Source organism: Dama dama, chromosome 25 (assembly GCF_033118175.1).
Source record: "Dama dama isolate Ldn47 chromosome 25, ASM3311817v1, whole genome shotgun sequence".
NCBI lineage: Eukaryota > Metazoa > Chordata > Mammalia > Artiodactyla > Cervidae > Dama > Dama dama.
The window spans coordinates 46,942,808-46,964,767 of record NC_083705.1 but is presented as its reverse complement, the minus strand read 5'-3'; the positions used below and the strand labels follow the sequence as shown (position 1 = coordinate 46,964,767).

The 21,960-nt window shown below is 44.5% G+C and overlaps 1 protein-coding gene across 1 annotated transcript in view; it reads right to left on the bottom strand.

The window, feature by feature from the left end:
* Positions 1-6,335: 6,335 nt before the first annotated feature.
* SLC45A2 (solute carrier family 45 member 2) overlaps positions 6,336-21,960 on the bottom strand; it is a 36,292-nt gene continuing 20,667 nt past the window's right edge. The window contains exons 3-7 of the mRNA XM_061129263.1: positions 20,903-21,228; positions 16,352-16,495; positions 15,586-15,709; positions 10,678-10,883; positions 6,336-7,988 (exon numbers count right to left, since the gene is read on the bottom strand). Of these exons, the coding sequence (XP_060985246.1) occupies positions 7,764-7,988; positions 10,678-10,883; positions 15,586-15,709; positions 16,352-16,495; positions 20,903-21,228 (1,025 nt within the window). The 3' untranslated portion in view covers positions 6,336-7,763. The remainder of the gene's footprint in view (positions 7,989-10,677; positions 10,884-15,585; positions 15,710-16,351; positions 16,496-20,902; positions 21,229-21,960) is intronic.

The window sequence follows — 21,960 nt, the reverse complement described above, 5'->3', positions numbered from 1 at the left end:
CCCCTTCCTCTTCTTAGGTTATCAACGCTGGGCTGTGTAGGGCGCCCGGAAGAAGGAGAAGGCATCCGGAATGTAGAGCAATTCGGGGGCGAGGAAGTGGCCTCAGCCAAATGGTGCGCCGAAAGCTGAGCGCATGTATTACAGAAACTTTTTTTTTTTTTTTTGGCAGCTCTTGAAAAAGTCCTCAAGGTGCAAGCAGCCGAGGGAGCCACCCTCAAAACCTTTGCGCCCTGGTCTGGGACAGCCAGGGCGCGAAGGTCTGATCTGCTGCTTGGCTGCGGTCAGGCCTAAAGGATGGGAGCCGGAAACTTTTTCGGAGTTGAGAGAAAGAAGTGACAATCTTGTTGCGCCCGCAGGAGAAATGCACCGAGAGAGAGCCACCTCCCGTGAGGCGTATGCTTTATCTTTTGGGTCGGGGAAAGTGCGCACACGCGGAGCGGGACTGGGACTCTGCACTGCCTCGGCGCTCAAGGGTAGCCGGAACCAAAACGCTCCCAGGTACTGGAGCTTTTTACTCCCAGGAGTGGCTTCCCTGAGAGAGCGGGCGGACTCAGAGAGGTTACAGAGGCTGACGAGAGAGACTTCTTCAGGCTGACGGCCCCTAAGGAGAAGGGGGGTCCACCTGCTCTCTTGGTACCCCAGCAGCAGGTGAGTCGCCCTGAGCTGGAAGCTGGGCGTCTGGGTTCCCTTGGGAGCCCTGCGAGTGCCTGGAGACACTGTGTGCGCTCGGGTCCGTGCACGGCAGGTGAGCTGTGCCCAGGCGCAAGCTGAACAGGTCTGAGGAGACACACCACTGGGAGAGGAGACTTTTCTGCAGCGTCTCCCTCTCACTCTTTGGGAATCGGAAAGCGTGTTTGATTGAGGCTCTAGACCAGCAAGTAGAGGAGTGACTCGGCCGCGTTTTTTGTAGGCTTAGAAGATCAAGAGATGCTGTAGAAACGTGGTTCCTGAACACCAAATTCCCAGAAGCCAGAGTCTGATCGTTCCAGAGGAGCTGTGGGGTGGGGAGGGGAATGGGAGACTCAAGTAAACTCTGTGCTGAAGGGGAAAGACTATGGAGAGTCTGTTCTGGGTGACGTACCAGGATTTCAGGTGTGGGGTTTCTTATTGCACATAACACTGAGGAGAGAAGGCAAGATTCAGAATTCCCACAGGACTCTACCTTAATCAAGTTCCGTTCATTCTAAAGCGTGCTCAGCGCATTGACGCACATGATGAATTCTTCCCTAAGCCCCAGTCTATGGGGCCTTCTGAAGGGTGACACATTTCTCATGACAATTCTGTTCTGGTCACAGCAGTATAGTCCTTTCCTGAGGCTGCTCAGAGGGCGGGATGGAATGATCTACCCATCCAGCTGCCAGTTTCAACAGAGGTGCTACTGTTTTTCTCTTTGGCGACCTAGTTTGCGATCACAAACAGGCAATGCGGGCACCTACTGGTGTGCTTATTTTCATACGATAAATAATCACTATACAAGCATGTCTGCTTCTATAGCCTCTTGAACCATAAATTACTTTGTGATTTTGTTGGAAATTCCCAGGACTGTCTGAGATTTAAGGTTCAAAATGTGAACTCCACAGCTCCAGCGTTCCTGTCCTGCTTTCTGTAACACACACAGTGCAAAAATTAAGACTCTGCCACAAACACAAAAGCTGCTTGACCTCCTCAATCCTGAGCAGGCTTGAAGAAGGTAGCTTTTTCAGAAAACAGAATAATGCTTTTGTTTTAAAGTAGTCAAATTAGCCTCTCTTTGCTGTTTAGGATGAAAACTTATTGGTACTGATATTGAGAACCAATGGGCTAATAAACATTGAACTATAAACATAAGTCTCCAAAATATAAAGTAAATGAACAAGTAAAACCTACGAAGAACAAATAGTAGCATGGTAGTGTAGCTCTGTGTTACACTGATATTAGACACTTACTGAGATATTCTCTTTATTAAGCAACGTGCTGTTTTGAATTTGACAATAAACAATGTGTGGGTTGCCCAAGGTTTTTAGGAAAATATGTTGAAGTGTGTACGTCTGGTATGATGGGCAGTAGAAAAACAGAAGGGGTGGGGGCAGGACTTCATGAAAGAACTCTGTGAAAAGAGTCACCTTGTCCCCACCCACACCCGTGGACTTCTAAGAACATGGCTAGAGGGAGCCAAGACCAAAACTTCTATCTACACAAGGACAAAAGCATCAACAAGGAAATGGTCAAATCCAGTTGAGATCATCAAATTATTTTTTTTTTAAATGCTTGTTGTGTGCCTAGCTCTGTGTTGAGTGTTGGGGTCATGTACACATTCCTGACATTTATAAGGGGACAGTACCATGTACATGAGGCAAATGAGTCATGGGATAGCGAGTTGAATGTCATGTTGCTGTTCAGTCACTAAGTTGTGTTGGACTCTTTTTGATCCCATGAACTGCAGCACTCTAGGCCTCTGTGTCCTTCACTATCTCCCTGAGTTTGCTCAAACTTATGTCAATTGAGTCGGCGATGCCATCCAACCATCTCATCCTCTGTCACCCCCTTCTCCTCCTGCCCTCAATCTTTCCCAGCATCAGGGTCGTTTCCAATGAGTCAGTTCTTCACATCAAGTGGCCAAAGTATTGAAGCTTCAGCATCAGTCCTTACAATGAATATGCAAGGTTGATTTCCTTTAGGATTGATTGGTTTGATCTCCTTGCTTTTGAATATCATAGTAAAGGCTAAAAGGAAGTGCTGTTTGTAGGAATACAGGGATGGAGAACTTGATTCTGTTGGGGAATCAGAGACTTCCTAGCCAAAGCATTATTTGAGATGGAAATATGAATATGGGCTTCTCTTGTGGCTCAGCTGGTAAAGAATCTGCCTGCAATGTGGGAGACCTGGGTTCAATCCCTGAATTGGGAAGATCCCCTGGAGAAGGGAAAGGCTACCCACTCCAGTATTCTGGCCTGGTGAATTCCTGGATTGTATAGTCCATGGGGTCACAAAGAGTCAGACACGACTGAGTGACTTTCACTTCACTTTCTTAGGAATATGAGTACAATTTAGATGGGTAATCTGGCAATTGAGACAGAGAGTAGGTGCATAGCTAGGGCATTTGAAGCTGGGGAAATTCAGTAATCAAAGGCTTTGAGGTTGGAGTGCCAGGTGCATGGTGGGGGAGGGAGAAGCAAAGCAATGTGGCCTCCCTTTCTCCTACAGGATTTACTGGGGTTTCTAGGAAGAATGTAAATGTCCCTGCACTTGCTTTATTTGTCTGGGAACAGGACAGTTTTGTCCCAGAGGGGATATGTCATTGGTATACTAAGAACAAGTATTTAAGTTCCTAAAGGTGGTTAAGAGAGTGTGAAAGTCCCTCAGTTGCGTCGACTCTGCAACCCCATGGACTATACAGTCCATGGAATGCTCCAGGCCAGAATACTGGAGTGAGAACCTTTCCCTTCTCCAGGAGATTTCCCAACCCAGGGATCGAACCCACGTCTCCCACATTGCAGGTGGATTCTTTACCAGCTGATCCACCAGGGAAGCCCAAGAATACTGGAGTGGGTAGCCTATCCCTTACTCCAGCAGATCTTCCCGACCCAGGAATCAAACCATGGTCTCCTGCATTGCAGGCAGATTCTTTACCAGATGAGCTACCAGGGAAGCCCTGGTAGATTAAAAGACTTTAAAAGCCTTAAAAAGCCTTTACGGTGGTTAAAGGCTTTTAAAATTGGATTCTATCTGCTCATTCAAATCTCAGTGAACTTGAGTTCAAGGAGTAAAGTATTACTTAAGTGTGAGTGTGTGTGTGTGTGAGAGAGAGAATCTGTGTGCTCTAGCTCCCTTTTCCATCCCATAGCCCTCCCAGTGTTCCATCTGAAAAGAGCTTCACTTGTAATGAAGACCATGCCCTGTGGTTGGCCACAGATGACTACTCTTGACTTCTTGGGGGTCCAGGGAAGACAGTTTTCAGTTGCAGGTCACCCTCCCAGCCCAGCCAGTCATTCATTTCAAAATCTTTAATCAGCAGAGCGGTCCTTGGAAAAATGATCAGAAGATACGTGTTGAACTCAGCAAATAATTCCATTTCCAAATGTTGCAGAGGTCAAGAACAGGTAGGTGAGGCAGGAGAGGTGGCTGGATGCCTGTTTCTTTCTTAAGGAATGTGATGTGATGTGTCATATGGAAAAAGCTTTCCTGGTGGCTCAGACGGTAAAGCGTCTGCCTGCAATGTGGGAAACCCAGGTTTGATCCCTGGGTCGGGAAGATCCCCTGGAGAAGGAAATGGCAACCCACTCCAGTACTCTTGCCTGGACAATCCCCTGGACAGAGGAGCCTGGTAAGCTATAGTCTATGAGGTCTCAAAGAGCCGGGCACGACTGAGTGACTTCATTTTCCTTTCCTGTGTCACCTGGGGCCCTGAGAGCACCGGCTCATTCTCATCCTAGGCCCAGGGCAGGGGTCTTGTGTGGGATTGGGAGCAGGTGTCCTCCCTGGGCACTCTTCTAAGACCTTGACCTTAGTCAGTCATGACTAAGTCAGTCATGACCTTGCTGCTCTTGGATGGATAACATGAGGGGGAGAAGGAGGAAGGAAGACAGGGGAAGATGGAATCTTTTTGCTGGTGAATGTAATAATTTCATTTGTGAGTGTATATTCCAATAGTGGGCGTTTCTGGTGGCTCAGATAGTAAAGAGTCTGCCTGCGGTGCTTGAGACCATGGTTCGATCCTTCCCTGGGGAAGGAAATGGCAACCAACTCCAGTATTCTTGCCTGGAAAATCCCATGGGTGGAGGAGTCTGGCAAGTTACAGTCCATGGGGTCGTCGCAAAGAATCTGACAGGACTGAGCGACTTCACTTTCACTTTTCTTTTCACTTTCATTCCAATAGGTGGCGCTAGTGGCAAAGAATCCGCCTGCCAATGTGGGAGACGCAAAAGGCATGGGGTTCGATCCCTGGGTGGGGAATATCCCCTGGAGGAATGCATGGCAACCACTCCGGTACCCTTGCCTAGAGAATCCCATGGACAGAGGAGTCTGGCAGGCTACAGTCCAAGGAGTCACAAAGAGTTGGTTACCACTGAAGCAACAGAACACACACACACACACACACACACACACACACACTGATAGAAGGCAGGGGGCCTGGATTGGACAGAAAATAAGAGCCACTGTGCCCAGGAGGGAGGCAAGGCTCAGAGGTTGATCAGTGGAGCCACAGCACTCTGAGGTCTGAGAAGAAAGCTCAGCTCAGTCTGGAAAAAATTAATCCAGAGAAAACGGGATAAACTCCGGGAACCCGGAGAACCTGGTGCTGGATAAGGAAACTGTGTGTGTTCTGTAGGTGGCAAGTGTGGGCGGGGAAAGAAAGGAGTGACCACTTTGGTGTAAGGCTTGCCCTCCTTCCCCTCCTGCCCCACCCTACACAAACTAGAAGAGCCCAGATCCACAGGGGTATCCCAGAAATACCACCCCACACCCTAGCACTGCCCCTGCCACAACCCAAGAGCGGCAGAGATCAGGCTCTTTAAAGGGAGGCAACACAGAACTGCAGCCTGGAGCCATCAGACCTGGGCAGCCAGAACCCCCACCCCGGGTCTGATACTAGAGAGCGCTGCTCAACCCCTCACTCCCACCTGTACCCCTTCCCAGATAGCAAGGAATCCATGGAGCTGCCTGGAGCCTGAGCCCCGCACCTCCACCCCATAGACTATGCTTCAGTATGCAAGACGTCGAATTCGCCTTCTAAATGGCTCCGAGTCTCTTAAGGGCTTCGTGGGTCCTTTCCTCTTGAAGGTGGAAGACACCGCTGTGAGTCTGTGCACCCTTAGGTGTGAGGGGAGGCTGAGAGTGACTGTTTGCAGGTGTGGTAAACAGTCGGGGGTTGGGAAGGCTGTGGACGTGCAGATGTCAGGGTGCCTACAGGGGCCTTCACAGTGCTGGACGAGCTAAGGGTGGGAGAAGGGGGGATGGGCCTTCATCAGCGGTCTCTACCTCAGGCCCTGCAAATGCAAACGTTAGGAATGGACCTGCACCCCTCATTTCCCCAGAGGTTTTGTGAAAGGGATCCCAAAGAACCCCCGAGCACAGTTCTCCTTTGCAGTACCCCTTCCCCAAATGAGTCTACACTGCAGGCTCTTGGCCGCACTACCAAACTGTCCATTCTGCTAGGCACCAGGAAGCCGAAAAAGAGCCTGAATCCCCGTGTCCTTGTTCTCAAAGCAGCTCATTTCGTGTCTACAAATTCTCTTCCAGCATGGGCGGTCTCCTTAATCTAGAAATTCACCTGAGGCAGCGATTACATAACCAGACTCTAAGATGAGGCAGGAAAAGGAACCACATAACATGTTTTATTTATTTATTTTTTCCACATAACATATTTTAACTTTGAGAAACATGTGGGCAAGTCATTCTGCACCACTCAGGCACATCTGGAATTATATAGAAGACACTTATGAAGGACAGGTGATGGGGAGATCTAGGCCTAAGGAAGCAGGATGGCGAGCCTTTAAAAAATAATGACAATGGCTGTCATGTATCAAGTGCAGACCAGCGGCCAGCCTCCAGCCCGAGTGCTGCTCTTACAGGAAACAGCAGAGCCCAAGTGCCTGGGTTCAAAGCCCAGCTCTGCCACTTCGGAGCTGTGCAGCGTCAGAGGAGAACTATAAACCTCTCTGCCTCTGTTTCCTCATCTAGAAAATGGAGATCAGCAGCAGCAGCCTCTCCCAAGATTGCTGTGTTAACATGGGTAAAATGCTGAGAATGGTGGTAAGCACTCCATAAGGCTTAGATATTACAAATGGTCACCATTCTCTGGGGTAGGAAGTATTGGGTGGGTCATAAAGTTCCCTCAGGTTTTTCCATAAGATGTTACAGAAATCTCGAATTAACTTTTTGACTAACTCAATATTACCCCAAATGTACGATGAACAAGTGCAACTTTTGAGGTTCTGTAGTTTGCTGGGGAGCAGCAGAGCCAGGATCCCAAACCAGCTCAGCTCTAAAGTTCACAGTCTTTGTGTTAAATCATGCTGCCATCATGAACTTCAAGGGGTACGACTGAGAAATGCTGCTTCACTTGGAGAAGAGAGGATTACAGGAGAAACGGGAGGCAGTTCTTTGAAAGGCTTCCAGTGAGACTCCAGGGACTGGAACAAAAGTGCAGGCTAGAGAGAAAGATTTTTACTATTTCAATAAGATGAGCTATTTCAAAGTGGGAAATCCTCTAGCATGAGATGTTCAAGCAGACTTGTAGGGATAGTATAAATTAACATGAATTAATTATGTGTGAGTTAAATATGAATTGAATATGAATGAATTAATATCTCAAATCACCAGCCTTATTTTGCATGAGGATGCATTGGATGAAAAATATAACGTTCCTGACTATATATGGACCCCCTAGTTAAAAAAAAAAAATCACATCACAGGATAAATTACAGCATCACAAGTGTGTGTTAGTCGGCGTCTCTGGTTTCATCAAGGCCTAAAATGCCCTGTGGAGAACAGACCATGCCTCCCCATTCCACTGCAGTGACTCATGGAGGTGCTGTCATCCACACTTGCCCTTTGCCACCAGTGACTGGCGGCATGGCCCACTTTCTCCTAAAACAAGTCATGCTTGAAACAGTGAGACTGATGTGGACAGGGCTGGCTGGAAATAAGGGGCAGTTACTGCAGTTGTCATAACACGTGGCATCCAAAGGGCAGATACAAAAAAACGCAAGGCTAAATAAAGATTGATTTCATGTCATGTGCTCCACTGTGTCTGAGGTTAGGGACCATGTCTCTTTATTGACCTAATCCATATATCTAACAAAGAGAGCCACAAAGCAACAGCCAATCAGTGCCACCGCAGAGGCTGTGATCACCACAACGACGACGCTGCCGGCCGTGTTGACCAGAAGGCCCAGGCCACCTCCGACCAGGATCTGAGCCAGCTGCACCATGCATGTGAGGGCGGCGCAGTCCAGGCCCTGACCTCTGCCGCTGCCGTCCAGGCCCCTACCCAGGGCCCGTTGCTTCTGCAAGGCAAGAACAGGGACAGCATTTGATCTATGCCAACTGTTCTGTAGGGCAGAGTCAGCAAGCAAACATGTTCTTTAGAAAGCCAGATGACAGATACTTGCAGCTGTGGTTACAAACACATGACTCGGCCGCTGCAGTGCCAAAGTAGTCACGGCGCACAAACAAGTTCCAACACAACCTTAGGACGCTGCTATTTGATTCAAGCTCCACCCCCTGCCTTTCCCCACTCCCTGCCACAAAATCTTGAATATTAACTATGGGAGTTAAATGATTAAGAACACAAAATTCTCTCTTCCTAAGCATTCAATAAATACAATGGATTAGAAACAATAAGTATCCCTTTTCATCCCTTCCTTAGAGTTGAAAGTTCAAACACTTTTAGGAGGATGTTGAATCACAGATATATGTTAGGAGAGGCAACATAAAAAAACAATTCAGCCTTTTCAAATAGGATTGTTGTTTGGTTAATAGATTAATGTTTGATTACTATTTGACATTTGGTCTGAACTGGCTGATAGCATTGCCATTTATCGGGTATCATATACGTGCCAGGGCTTGGGCAAGGCTCTTTCACTTAGATTGTTTCATTTGTGCTTACCACCTTTCCAGAGGCACATGGCGCCACCAGGGAAACCCCAAAGCGTTAGTCCCTCAATTATGTCTGGTTCTTTGTGACCCTCCATGGGCTGCAGCCGGCCAGGCTCCTCTGTCCATGAGGATTCTCAAGGCAAGAACACTGGAGTGGGTAGCCATTCCCTTCTCCAGGGGATCTTCCTGACTCAGGGATTGAACCCCAGTAACCTGCGTTGCAGGTAGACTTGTTTTTTTTTTTTTTTTTTTACCATCTGAGCTATCAGGGAGGCCCATATTATTATCATTAACCTCATGATAACAATACTACTACTACCTACCATTTTCTGAGCCTTTGCAAGGTGCCAAGTAGGCATTATGCTAAGCAGATTACCTATACTATCTCGTTTCATTTAATTTTCCAACAATTCTATAAGGTGGGTAGGTCATTCCCATTTGATTAGAAAACTAAGGCTCCATGAGTCTGAATGATAATTCCTACACTATTAAATTAAAAAAAATCATTGTGCAGGAAAAGCATAGTATCCTTTGAATAAGAAAAGGAAAATGAGAAAATGCAATTCATAATTGATAGATTTTCATTTAAAAATACTAGAAAGATAGACAAAAATCTGAAGAAAGTGGCTACATGTAGGAGCTTGGGGTAGGGGGTAGGGGAAATAGGGAAGAAGAGTGGAGGGAGAGGTAGGCAGGTGCCACCGGATTCACGCTTGCATGTCATTGTGCTTGCTGAACCACGTCGTTGTATTTCCCATCTAAAAATGAACTCATTTTGAGTGACACTTAGTAAATAAATGGACAAGATCTCTGGGCTTCCCTGGTGATGAAGACTGTAAAGAATCCGCCTATAATGCAAAAGACCCAGGTTCGATCCCTGAGTCAGAAAGATCCACTGGAAGAGGGAATGGCAACCCACTCCAGTATTCCTGCCTGGAGAATTCCATGGACAGAGAAGCCTGGCGGGGGTCACAGTTCATGGGGTCACAAAGAATTGGATACGACTGAGTGACTATTTTTTTCGCTTTATGACTCCCTAGTGTCCCATAGCTGCCAAATGGGGGAGGCACGATTTGAATCCAGGTTCTTCTGAGTCCATAGCCTCTGTGTTTGGGACCTAGTATCATCCAACTCTGTCTTGGAGGGGCGGTTCTCAACGACAGCTGTATCTCTAGCAGCTAAGTGCCTGCCATGCATTGAAACATTAGTGACGATGTCTGCCAGGGGTAAGGACAGCTACAACTCTCGTTTAAAGGTCTTAATGCCTAGTGCAACCCCGCCGCGCTGCGCTTGCCAGATCAAATAATGAAAAAGAAGGCCAGTGTTCTAGTCACATGGACATGTGTTCAGCATTTTTGCAGTTTCCTGCTGGGATGGATTAAGCTAATAGTTCTTTTTAGCTTTTACAGTTGAGGCAATGTAAGCCTATTTTCAGGGGGAAAGTTGCATACTTTGATAAGAAAAGGTGGTCATTTTAGAGCAGAAATCCCCAACCTAATGCTTTTTTAGGGCCACGTGGAGTCTTGCCCTCTGGCTTGGATGCCCAGATGGAAATGGAGATGGGGCGGGCCTCCCTTGAGGCAGCTAGAGAGTTAACCATCTACCACCAGCTTTCGTCCCTGCACACAGGGCATGACTTACTAAAACCCCATTTCCAAGGAAAATATTGCTCAACCAGTAACTCCCAGAAATGGCACTGGACCTCTGTAGCGGTTGAGGGCCGGGGCCCTCGTTGTGGCACGCAGAAATGGCTGCAGGTGCATGGTACGTGCCATGAGCCCAGAGTCTCCCCCGCTTTGTCTCTTTGTGACTGTGGGCTGGCTTCTCAGCATTACCAGCCCTCCCTTTTCCAATCTGACAAATGGGAGTAACAGAGCCTGTCCAACTGCTCCCAAGTGCACTGGGCTTCAGAGTAAGGAGGAGGGGGTGGGCTGGGAACATGGTCATGCCTTGGCCAGGCCTTTGTAGCATCTGGCTGGACATTTTAGTGTTGCAGTTTCAAGAACCCCTATTTTCCAGCTCTGCTCTACACTTTCCCAAGTCCCCCCACCTTCAAGTGGCTCAGACGTCACTCAGCACTGAGGTTCGACCACGCACCTGCTCCTCGTGGTGATACACAGCGATGAGGTTAAAGGGTACCGTGTACAGGGTGCTGGACATCACTCCAAACAAGGTGCACATGACCAGGGTGGAGTAGACATTCGGGAAGAGCCCGATGAATCCTGTCCCCAGGCCAAACAGCAAATACCCCGTAAAGTAAAGACCCTTTAATCCAATGCAGGGAACCAAAGCTTTCTGAAAGTCTGTGGGGAGAAGAGAGGGAGAAATTATAGCTGGCAGTGCCTCACACCATCTCATAATTTCAGACAACCTTTGCTTTTGAAGATTCACATTTGTTTTTTTAACTCTTTACTTTGATATTGAGTCAGGAACAAAAGAACCTCCTTATCTGTGCTTAAAAACAGCCAGTTTTGGGAATCAGTTTTGAATCCTTTGCATAAAGGAGAGTTGGTGATTGCCTTCCTGGGTTGATTTTCTTTTCTGCAGGGAAGGACCAGGTACTATGTAGTGGGCAGCTGTATATAGCAACAAGATGCAGAAGAGATGATTGAAAAGCCCACAATTATGGGACTCTGGGGTGGCAGGACATGCAAGAAAAGTGCAGGTCTTTCTAATTCATAGGGATCCAGCAGGACCAAAATGACAATCCAGGTCTATCTTGACCCAAAGTCAGGTTGGAGGAATTGAACATAACCAGAGTTTATGGAATAAGCTGAGTCATTTGGTTTTTCCGCTCCCCCCCCCCCCCCAAGGAGGTAAAGAAGGTGCATCGCCTGCAGACACTGGCCCTGATGTGCCAGCCCTTCCCAGTCCGGTCAGGGGACATCGCTGTGTCAGGCACCTCCCCATTGCTGGCACCCTCACACTCTGGACAAGTTCTACAACTTCTCCAAAACCTCAGCTTCTTGATCAGAATAATGGTACTAGTAAAATCCTTGCTGGCAGTTGTTACTAGGATCAAATGAAATAAGATAGCTGTGAAATCCCCCAGCTGAATGCCAAGCACACAGAAGACATCAAGTTAACATTGGCTATCTATCATAATTCCAAAAACACAAACTTTGCTGAATATTGTTGACTTTTCACTGGGGTCTCCTCGAAGCAGGTAAACTTGGCTTGCTCATAAAAGACTCATGGTAGAGCTCATTCTTTAAAATTGAAAATTTTGCTTTAAACTATTTTCCTATATTTTCCACCACAGTAGGGAAAATCCTTAGGAATGTTTTAGCTTCCTTTTTTAATCATTTATTTTAGTCCATAATTTTCTTATCTTTCCTCTGCCCCATGCTGCTAGAAGAAATGAACCCAGGAGATAGATAAAGGATAGAAACTAGAAAATGTGCCTACTTAAGAGTGAAATTTCCCATATCTATTCAAATAATTACTGGATTTACATTGCACAGACAAGAAACCTCACTGTATTCTATTTATATTATTGTTATCTTAATTATGCATTAAATTTGTAAAGAGAAAGTTGCTCAGTCATGTCTGACTCTTTGCTACCCCATGGACTTTACAGTCCATGGAATTCTCCAGGCCAGAATATCAGAGTAGGTGGCGTTTCCTTTCTCCAGGGGATTTTCCCTATCCAGGAATTGAGCCCAGGTCTCCCTCATTGCAAGTGGATTCTTTACCAGCTGAGCCACAAGGGCCACCTAAGGATACTGGAGTGGTAGGCCATCCCTTCTCCAGTGAATTTTCCTGACCCAGGAATTGAACCAGGTTCTCCTGCATTGCAGGCGAATTAAATTTGTATCCATTAGGTATTACATTGGTATCAATTTGGAATTCCAAAAATGTTAAAGGAACAGCATTGCTTCCTCTGTTAAATTCATGCCATGCTTGGAGGGGTGTTGTCAAGGCTGAGAATAAAAGCAGTATAAATCTAGTTTGCTTAATGATTACATTTATGCAGAAATTGGAATATAAGTTGTCTTAGTACCTGAAAGATACGATCAGTATTCATTAGGTAAATGCTCTCACCAAGTAGATGGGCCAACCAGGAAGAAAGCAAAAGGTGATAAAAAGATATTTGGAAACATAACTAACTTCACTACAAAGACTGAAAATCTGGCAAAGAATGCTTTATTTATGAAGAGAAATCAGTCACTGTCAGGGCCAAGTTGGCTTGCCCTCTGCTGTGTCTGTTACTAAATAACATTGTGCCTCTCCTTAGGGTTGGAGAGAAATGACTGGTTTAGGCCCCAGCTTTGAATCGTAGTCTATGCTATGAACAACTGGCTATATTTCAGTACTCAGTGTGGCTATACTCATTGATCTAAGTGTACCTGTTGTATAAAAGGAGCTTGAAAACAGTCCTTTATCACCATCCCCCATCTCTTACCCCAGCAGCCAGATTGCCCTACCAAAGTCCGTCTGGATAGAAATTCTGGGTCGTCAACCTGGTGTTATGTGATGAGTCCAAAATACACGGTTATCCAGTCTACTCTGGAATTGTGGCAAATGATTTATTCTGCCCAGAGTGGGTTGGAGTGCAGAGGGAAAGACTTAGGCACAAGCAGGGGCATACTGGAGTTGGGTCTGGGTAGGGAGGGAGGAACAGCAGCTCAGGCAGAAGAAACCAAAAACAAATACAGAGACATGAGACCATCTGGGAAGTGAGTCATTGGGGGAGTTCCTGCTTGGGAGTGACTGAGGTCCAAGGATGAGCCAGGCCAGACTGTGAGTCCTGGAGCACCAAGGTCAGGACCTTCACTCTATCTTATTGGAGCCCCTGAAGATCTTTAGGCAGGGCTGGTTTGTATTTTATAAAAAACATTTTAGTTCTAACTCGCCATCTTAGGAAAATCACAGGTTTATACACTAATATAACTTTCAAAAACTATTAAAATAGGATGAATTCTTGTACAGAGAGATTTTAAGTAGAAAGGTCCTAAAAAATAACATGCTCTTGAATTTTCAAGAGCCATGAAATTCATGTAGGAACTCAGCCTAGCTAATGGAAGGGTCCCTGGGAGGGATTCTTTGAGGAAAACAAGTTAAAATTGACATAAAATTAAAAGGCTAACAACTTTTAGAAAAATATTTTCCTCTTCAAAGAATGAGGATGGTAGTAACTAGTTGCCCCACTTCTTGAAAGCACAGAATGAGATAGATAAGTTATTAAATCCTTTCAGTCTAACGCTCCCTGATTCTAGGTATTTGAAATTGTCCTCCTGCAAGTTTTTTTTTTTTTTTTCTTCTTCTTAATTTGTACACTCTTGACCCAAGGATCAAACCTGTGTCTCTTACTTCTCCTGCACTTGCAGGCGAGTTTGTTACCATTAGCACCATCTGGGAAGCCCAAGGTGGGTAAAGGCATTCCCTAGTGGATCAGTGGTAAAGAACCTGCCTGACAATGCAGGAGATGCAGGTTCAATCACTGGGTTGGGAAGATCCCCTGCAGAAGGAAATGGCAACCCACTCCAGTTTTCTTGGCCTGGCAAATCCCATGGGCAGAGGAACCTGGCTGCACTCCAAGGAGTTGCAGAGTCAGACATAGCTCAGCAACTAAACAACAAGGGGAAAAAAGGGTTTTGCTAAGGAAATGTAAGCTTCAAGCTACCAGTATTTCATTACCATAAATTTTAAAATAATGAATTTTATGGTTTTATGATTATGGGGTTCATGGATATGATGATATTAGGTCTCCTTTCCCCAGTTGTGCTATACTTTAAAGAGATTTTCTTGATCTCAAAACAGGTTTTCAGCTATGTTATGGCTGGGCAAAAGGTTAAATGCCAGGCTAGGGGACACTATACATTTACTTTCCTCCCCAACAAGAAGTACACTTCAGTGACAGAATGATGTCCCTGGGAATGGTACCAGGGATTGTTCTCCATTGCCTCCCCCTCTCCCACCTGGGCCATAACTCTGCTGTCCCCTGGGCCTGTCCAAAGCCTGGACCTCTGCCCTGGGGATCAGCTATTTTTCCCACAATACTGAATATGCTTCCAAATTTCCACTCCAAATGAGGGACCTGCATACATTTTACAGGTCTGAGTTTTCATTTAACTCAATCTCACTTAGAGATTTCCATACAAATTAGCAAGCACAAAATGAGCCTGTGTGATGCCCTAAAGTTAGAGGATATCCATTTGGACTTAGTTAAACCCTATCCCAGAAATCCCTTTGAAATGGTAGCTCAGACGGTAAAGCGTCTGCCTACAATGCAGGAAACCCGGGTTCAATCCCTGGGTCGGGAAGATCCTCTGGAGAAGGAAATGGCTACCCACTCCAGTATTCTTGCCTGGAAAATCCCATGGACTGAGGATCCTGGTAGGCTACAGTCCATGGGGTTGCAAAGAGTCGGACACGACTGAGCGACTTCTCTTCGCTTCACTTCAAACCCAAACCCAGAAATCCCTTTGAATACAGTGTCCCCATAGATAAATTTAGCCAAGGTTGGGGTTGGGGGGTGAAATTAATAGACCCCATGGAAAGCTGATGCCTGAGAAGAAAAGCTGTCCTTCTCAATCTGGAACAGGGCTCCTATAACATACCACCCTACCGATCGGAGCTGAAGTTATTTTATGTTACTTTTGTGACCTATCATATTAACCATCCCTCCTATTTTCTGTCAAGATTGATAAGTGTACCTATGAAACCCCATGGTGATCTCACTGCAGCAGAACCCAGACCTGCTTTTAATTAACCATCTTGGCTGTGATGATCCCTCATGCATCCAATATTTTACCATGGTGTTTCCAAGATTTCCTCTTATTTCCCAAAGTATCTTGATCAGGAGCCCCCCTGATTCCAAGTACAAAGTAACTGCTGTGGAGAATGGCCCCCAGGATTCACTAGGAAAAGGCTACTTGATGTGGTCTCTTCTAAGGGAAAAGGTTTTTCCTGATCTCCATATATTTACCAAAAATAAAATCCAAGATTCTGCTAGACCAGAGCCCTTAGAAAGACACCCTCAAGAGGAGGAGGCTTACTTACAAGAATAAAGCGAGGAGAACATAGAGTTGATGCACAAGCCCCAGCATCCAACCTCGACCCCTCTTTGGTAGATGAGGAACTCTGTGGAGTTGTGGGCACCATAGGGATCCCCGTGGTACACGATCTGCAAGAGAGATTTGAGGCCGCTGAGTTCCCAGTGTGGGTTGGTAAGGATCCCTTCTCATGTTCTCTGTGTCTCTCTTCCCCCATGACTGTGTCACCCTTTCATCCTTTCACGCCTCCACTCGAAGACCCTCAGGAGGACTTAATGACTATTGCATCCAATCTAAACAACATCCTTCAGATGTTGAACATCCCTCCTTCTGTCTAACATCTGATTCCACCTAACTTGGCAACCTTGTCACCCCTATTCTGGTACAGCCAACAGGCTTCAGACTCATCTCCACACATGCCAGTCCTATCTCCAATTGGAATGTTTCCTCCCCGTCCCCTCCCTCTCCAATTCCTATTCAGCCTTCAAGACCCAAATCACACTGCCCCTCTTTTATTAAGCCTGCTGTGACCACTACAGCTCACCTCAGATTTTCCTTATTTGTTGAATTTGAGTGAGTACTGGTCCCATAGTGTCCTCTAACTGTGCAGGGTGTAGAAACGTCCCTCTGGAACTTGTCTATAAGCCAGCTCCCTGAAGGTACTCTCTCTCCTGCTCTCACTGTGCCCATCCTAGAGGAACTCAGAAGCTCCACAGCTGCTGATGGAGCGATTGGTGTGTGAGACAAAGAGCGTGTGCAGACATGTCTGTTACCTGGCCCATGAAGTCTGTGAAGAAGAGCATGTTGGATAGGAAGGCAGTCCATCCAATGAGGTGGCTGATGCAAAGGCAGCGGTAATGAGCGGGCATGCTCCTCAAGGCCCTCAACAGTGACCTCAAGGTCATAGTCCTCTGAGTCTGGAATAAAACACCAAACAGGTGTGGCATTCAGTGTAGACACACAGCTCCACTGTGGGAGCCGGCATGCAGCCATATTACATATCTGCTAGTAGTCTATCACACAAGGTCACACCATCTGGGCGCAGCACCGTGGTTTCCATGGAGTGTTCTCACAGGAGGTGTTCTGTTATGCACGTGCAGATACTTCAAAGTTTCAGGCCAACATCAGGGCTTTGAGGACATAAGGGCGAAGGGGCTAGAAATAGACTTGCTTTGAGCCAAGATGTAAGAGCCATCAAACTTCCTATCTTTGAATGACAGAACCACTGTACAAGGATGAAGCTCATGGATTCAAGTAGTCCCTAGATGGTTATAATTCTTCTATCTCTTGATTCTTAAAATCTGGTCATCCAAATTCCAAGATGGCCTCTATACTCTCTCTCTTCATGATTCTGTTCTATTCTATGGCAAAAGGATTCTGCAGAAGTAACTAAGGTTACTGATCAGTTGGCTTCAAGTTAATGAACAGGGAGATTATCTGGGTGACCTTAATGAAATCACATCAACCCTTTAAAAAGCATAGATTTTTCTCTGGCTGGGAGCAGAAGGGGAAGCCAGAAAGTCTCAAAGCATAAGAATTGCTGGGGTTTGAAGGTGAAGCAGGCCACAGGGAAGAACTCGAGTGTGACCTCCAGGAAATGACTGACCCCTGGCTATCAATTAGCAAGAAAACAAGGACCTCGACAACCACAAGAAGCTGGATTCTACCTGCATGAGCTCAAAGCTGATTCTTCCCCATTCAAACCTCCAGATGAGAAAGCAGCTACACCAACACCTTGATTTCAGCCTTGTGAGACCCTGAGCAGAGCACTTGACTGAGCCCACCCAGACTTCTGACCTACAGAACTCTGAGATAATAAATGGGTGTGGCTTGAAGCTGCTAAACCCATGGTAGTTTGTTATGTTGGAGTAGAAAATTACTACATCGAGCCAATCAGCTCCCTGCTCTGGGTCAAGTACCTCCTCCTGGTTTATTTCTCTGGATCCTGCCGTCAGTCAATATGTGTAAATGAGCCCTAAGTCTAGTCAGAGGTGAGAACATTGTAGAACATACACATACACATACACACAAAAATACACACATGTAAAATGAATACATATGCCCCCCCCCCCAATTCTTTAACCTAGACTTAAATTATGTTAAAACCAGAGGCTATAATTTATTGGTGCCAGTAGCTTTGAGAGAATGAAAAAAATTGAACTATGGACACAATTGTTTTGAGGCAAAAGAAACAGGCTTTAACAGCTTGTCATATGAGAGAAGAAAAATATCTTGGGAATATTAAGAAATCAGCTGCCCTGAAGACACCAAGACAGTAAACATTGACCATGGTAGGGTGATGGGTCTCTCTTTCTGTCTGATTTCTATTTGTTCTGAATCTTGACATAATACAATTGGATCTTAGCTAGTGTATTTACAAGATAGTCTCCTGAGACTTTTCCATTTTAACTATGAGAAAATTGTTTTATAACTCTTAATCTACTATGATTTTTTTTTACTTCTTTACTTCTTTTTTTACTTCTTTTATTTCTTTTTTACTTCTTTGATGCAGAAAATTATATTCACTCATTGTAGGGTTGTTGTACAAGTTGATTTTTTATTTCGTGGATTTTATAGTATTTAACCTAATGACCATGACTACACTGACTTTTATACTTACTCAGTATTAAAAAAAAAAAAATACATAGACATTACTATGGAGTAAGGAAAAAAATACTTTCTGCATGTAGAACATGGTATTTGTCTAAATAAATGGTGACCATAGCAGAAATCCAATGCAGAACTATTACTTTTTCCTTTGACTACAGGAAGAAACAATTAACGGTATAGACTGAGGAATAACTGCCTGATTTTCACATCTCAGACCAAGTGATTCATCTTTAATTTCTTCCCCTTCTTTCCAAAAATTCAAAAATTTAAAAAGTGAATCTGACCAGCAAGTATCCAGCCTCTTTCAAATATTAATTTATGCTTTGGCCTTATATATAATTTCAGCTTACTTTCATTGTTAACCCAATTTTTTTCTTTCTCCCCCAAATAAATAAAAGCTTCAAAATTATGCCTTTCTGTAAAAGCTGTGAATATAAATCTTCAAAGTCCTTCTGGATATTTTAACTCAGAATGAAAATTCAGCTAGCATCTTGTTCAGTGACTCATCAGTTCCCTCAGTAAAATCCTTGCAATGATTTTGAGCTGTTGGGAGTTCTTTTACTGCATGCATTTGTCAACTGGAGATTGGGTCATGATGGATTTATTTATTTATTTATTTTCATGATGGATTTATAAATGAAAAATGAACAGAGCCATGAGGGGGAGACAGAACTGCACAAAAGTACCCTCAGAAGGAGACTAAATGTAGAAGTGAGCAACTAATGGTGGGGAGGAAATAGAGATTTTTATGGTATCCAGTTTCAACAATGAAATAATTCAGGCTTCTTGCCATTAAAAAAAAAAATCCCAGTTCTCAAATTGCACAGCCACCCTCATTTTGGAAAGTAAAGACTTTGACAAACAAGGATAGGTAGGACCTGACACTGTGGAGATGCCCACTGCTCAGCTGGAAGCTCCCCAGATGCACTATGGGAATAGCAGTCAGGTGCTTGATTTTGAGCCTAAGATATATTACTGTTTTTTTTTTTCTATGTAGTTTTTCTTTTGTATTTTTGTCACATAATAGAAGCATTTAGAGCCTACAGTGTTGTGCATGTGGCATATGCTGATACAAGTTAATTGTATTTGATGCATTTCTTCTCCTAATGGTGTAGAGGGTTTTATGCCTTTCAAAAGACTTCCATACACTTGATTTCATTCAGTCATCACAATAGCCTGGGGGCAGACTGAGACAGCCTCTGTTGGGTGACTCTTTGAGGGCCAGTCAATGAAAAGAGGGCAAAGAGGCAGGCATGATCTATCATATCTACTTATCTTAAGTAAACTCTGTCTGGTTTTATTCCTTTAACCCTGACATTATTTCTTCTTTATTTTCAAAGTAATACTTGTCTATTACAGGAATGTTGAATCCACTGAAGGGTTTAGAAAAGAAAATGAAGACCACCTGTTAGCCTATCACACAAAGACAATAATTTCAATGAGCATTTTGGGTGTATATCCTTTCTGTTTTTTCCTCTGTGTCTGCGTAGCTTTTCCCACAATCTCCACTGTGGAAAATTCCTCTCGGTTGAACACTTGGTTCTGCAAATGACCTCTGACATCCTTGGCATCTTTATGATTGAATAAAGAGCATCGTTGTCTAATGGTGGAGTGATCTAGTCACACCACATGTCCTAGAACCGCCCTCTGAACCTGCAACAATGTGACCACCTCCAGGGCTTCCCCTTCTTCCTGGAGCCTACCAGGGCATTTACCATCCAAATAGGTCACCCTATGTACCTTTGATCTGTTTAAACATATGCAAATCACCCATAATTAGACTACATATTCTTTGTGGGCAGAGAATATATGTGTTTTTCATTGCAACCCATTGGCCACTGTTTCCTTTAATTCCACCTTAAAATGTTTGGTCACTCAGGGCATGATAAGAATGCTGTCTTTTTGGAACTTAATGGTTAAACAATTGTTTATCTGTAAATATCCTTTATGGCAAATTTTCAATCCTCTCTTCTCTCAGGGAATGGTTTCCCAAAACATTCATTTTGTATATATATGTGTGTTCTATCTGATAAATTATGTCTTAAATAAATCTTCAAAAACACACACATCTAATGATCAAAGGGCTTCCATTGTGTGGCTATTCCATGAATCCCATGCTGCTGCCTTGCAGAACCACACAGCAAGGGAGCTCTGTCCTACCCGATACCAGCAGGGAGTATAAATGTTTTCCCACAGGCAGTCTGGAGCCCCAAGGTCTCAGCAGGTCTCTGGAGACCTAAATTCTCCTATTTTCTCTATTCACTGTGTGATCAAAATAAAATGAAGGCTCCATCTCAATAGCCTCTTAGTTCCTCCAGTTCCCAACTGGGGATGCTGTTATTTGGAATAACAAATTTATAATCCTAATCTAGCCTGAGGATGGATGATTCCAGGCTTCTCTTATGGCCTAACATTTTACAGCCAGCTTCAACTTCCCTGATTTGATGGTCTGCAAAGAGTCAGAGGCAGAGGGACAAGAGGGAAATGCACACATTTTTCTATTAGGTGCAAAGTTTTAATCCCAAGGGATAATAGCTACTGGGCATTTGCAGATTCAATTAGTAGATTCACAAAATTTCAACTTGAGGAAAACAAAACCTTTTGCATCAAATAATCAAGCAAAACAAAGACAAGGATTAACGTTTAAAAGGTGAACACAAGGAAAGAACAAGAGTATTTTCCCTAAGTAAGTAAAAAAGAATTTGCATCTTTACCTGTTCAGCAGGATTTTTGGTTTTTCCTCCCTGCAGCACCAACTCTTGGTTTACATAACCATTATTTACTTTCTCAATAGACCCATACTTGTACATTTTATCTGATGATGAGGCAAGGTCCTGGGGGGCTTGCTGTGGGGGAATGTCCTTTGCAACATCTGTAAGTGGGGCTTCAGGGATACTGCACAGGTGGATAATAAAACACAAAGTGAGCACCAGCGAGGAGAAGAAGAACATAACCTGGAATTCCGTGCCCAGCAGCCTTCCCAGTTCCAAGTGGGCCCAGTCAATGGCGCCCAAAAGGTAACCAAGAGCACCTCCCAAACCTGCAAAACAAGAAGGAGCTGTATTAGCATTAATCAGAACTGTCTTCTCTCTCCATCATGTGCAGGCCCTCTACTTCAGTGGGAAAGTTCCCTGAGGACAGCAGAGGTGGCCTGGTTATAATTGGATTAGTAAAACAGGGAGAGGCTAAGACACCTGGGCTGGATGTGTGGGTTCAAGGCCTGGCTCTAGTATACATTTGCTGTGAACCTGAATTTCCTCATTCATAATATGGGGATGATGATAAAAAAAAAGAGTAAACATGCTAGACACATAGTTAGCACTTAGTAAATATTGCCACCATCTGAAGTCCCACGATTTTCTAAACTGCACTCTCAACATGGCTTAAGAACTAAAATTCCTGGCCCTAGGAGCCCTAGTTTCTGATTGTAATAAAATATAATTATTGCATTGTCATTGATCTGTTAATGAGTTTCTTAGGGTGACACAAGTTTGCAAAGATCAAACAGCCTTGGAATCTCTCTTCTTTCCCCTATGACAAGCTAAAGGTGTGACTTGGGGGGATAAGTTAGGAGTTTGGGATTAACAAATACACACTACTACATATAAAAGAGATAAACAACAAGGACCTACTATATAGCACAGGGAACTATATTCAATATTTTGTAATAACCTATAATGAAAAAGAACCTGAAAAAGCATCTGTATAACTGAATCACTTTGCTACATACCTGAAATATTGTAAATCAACTATACTTCAATAAAATAAAATA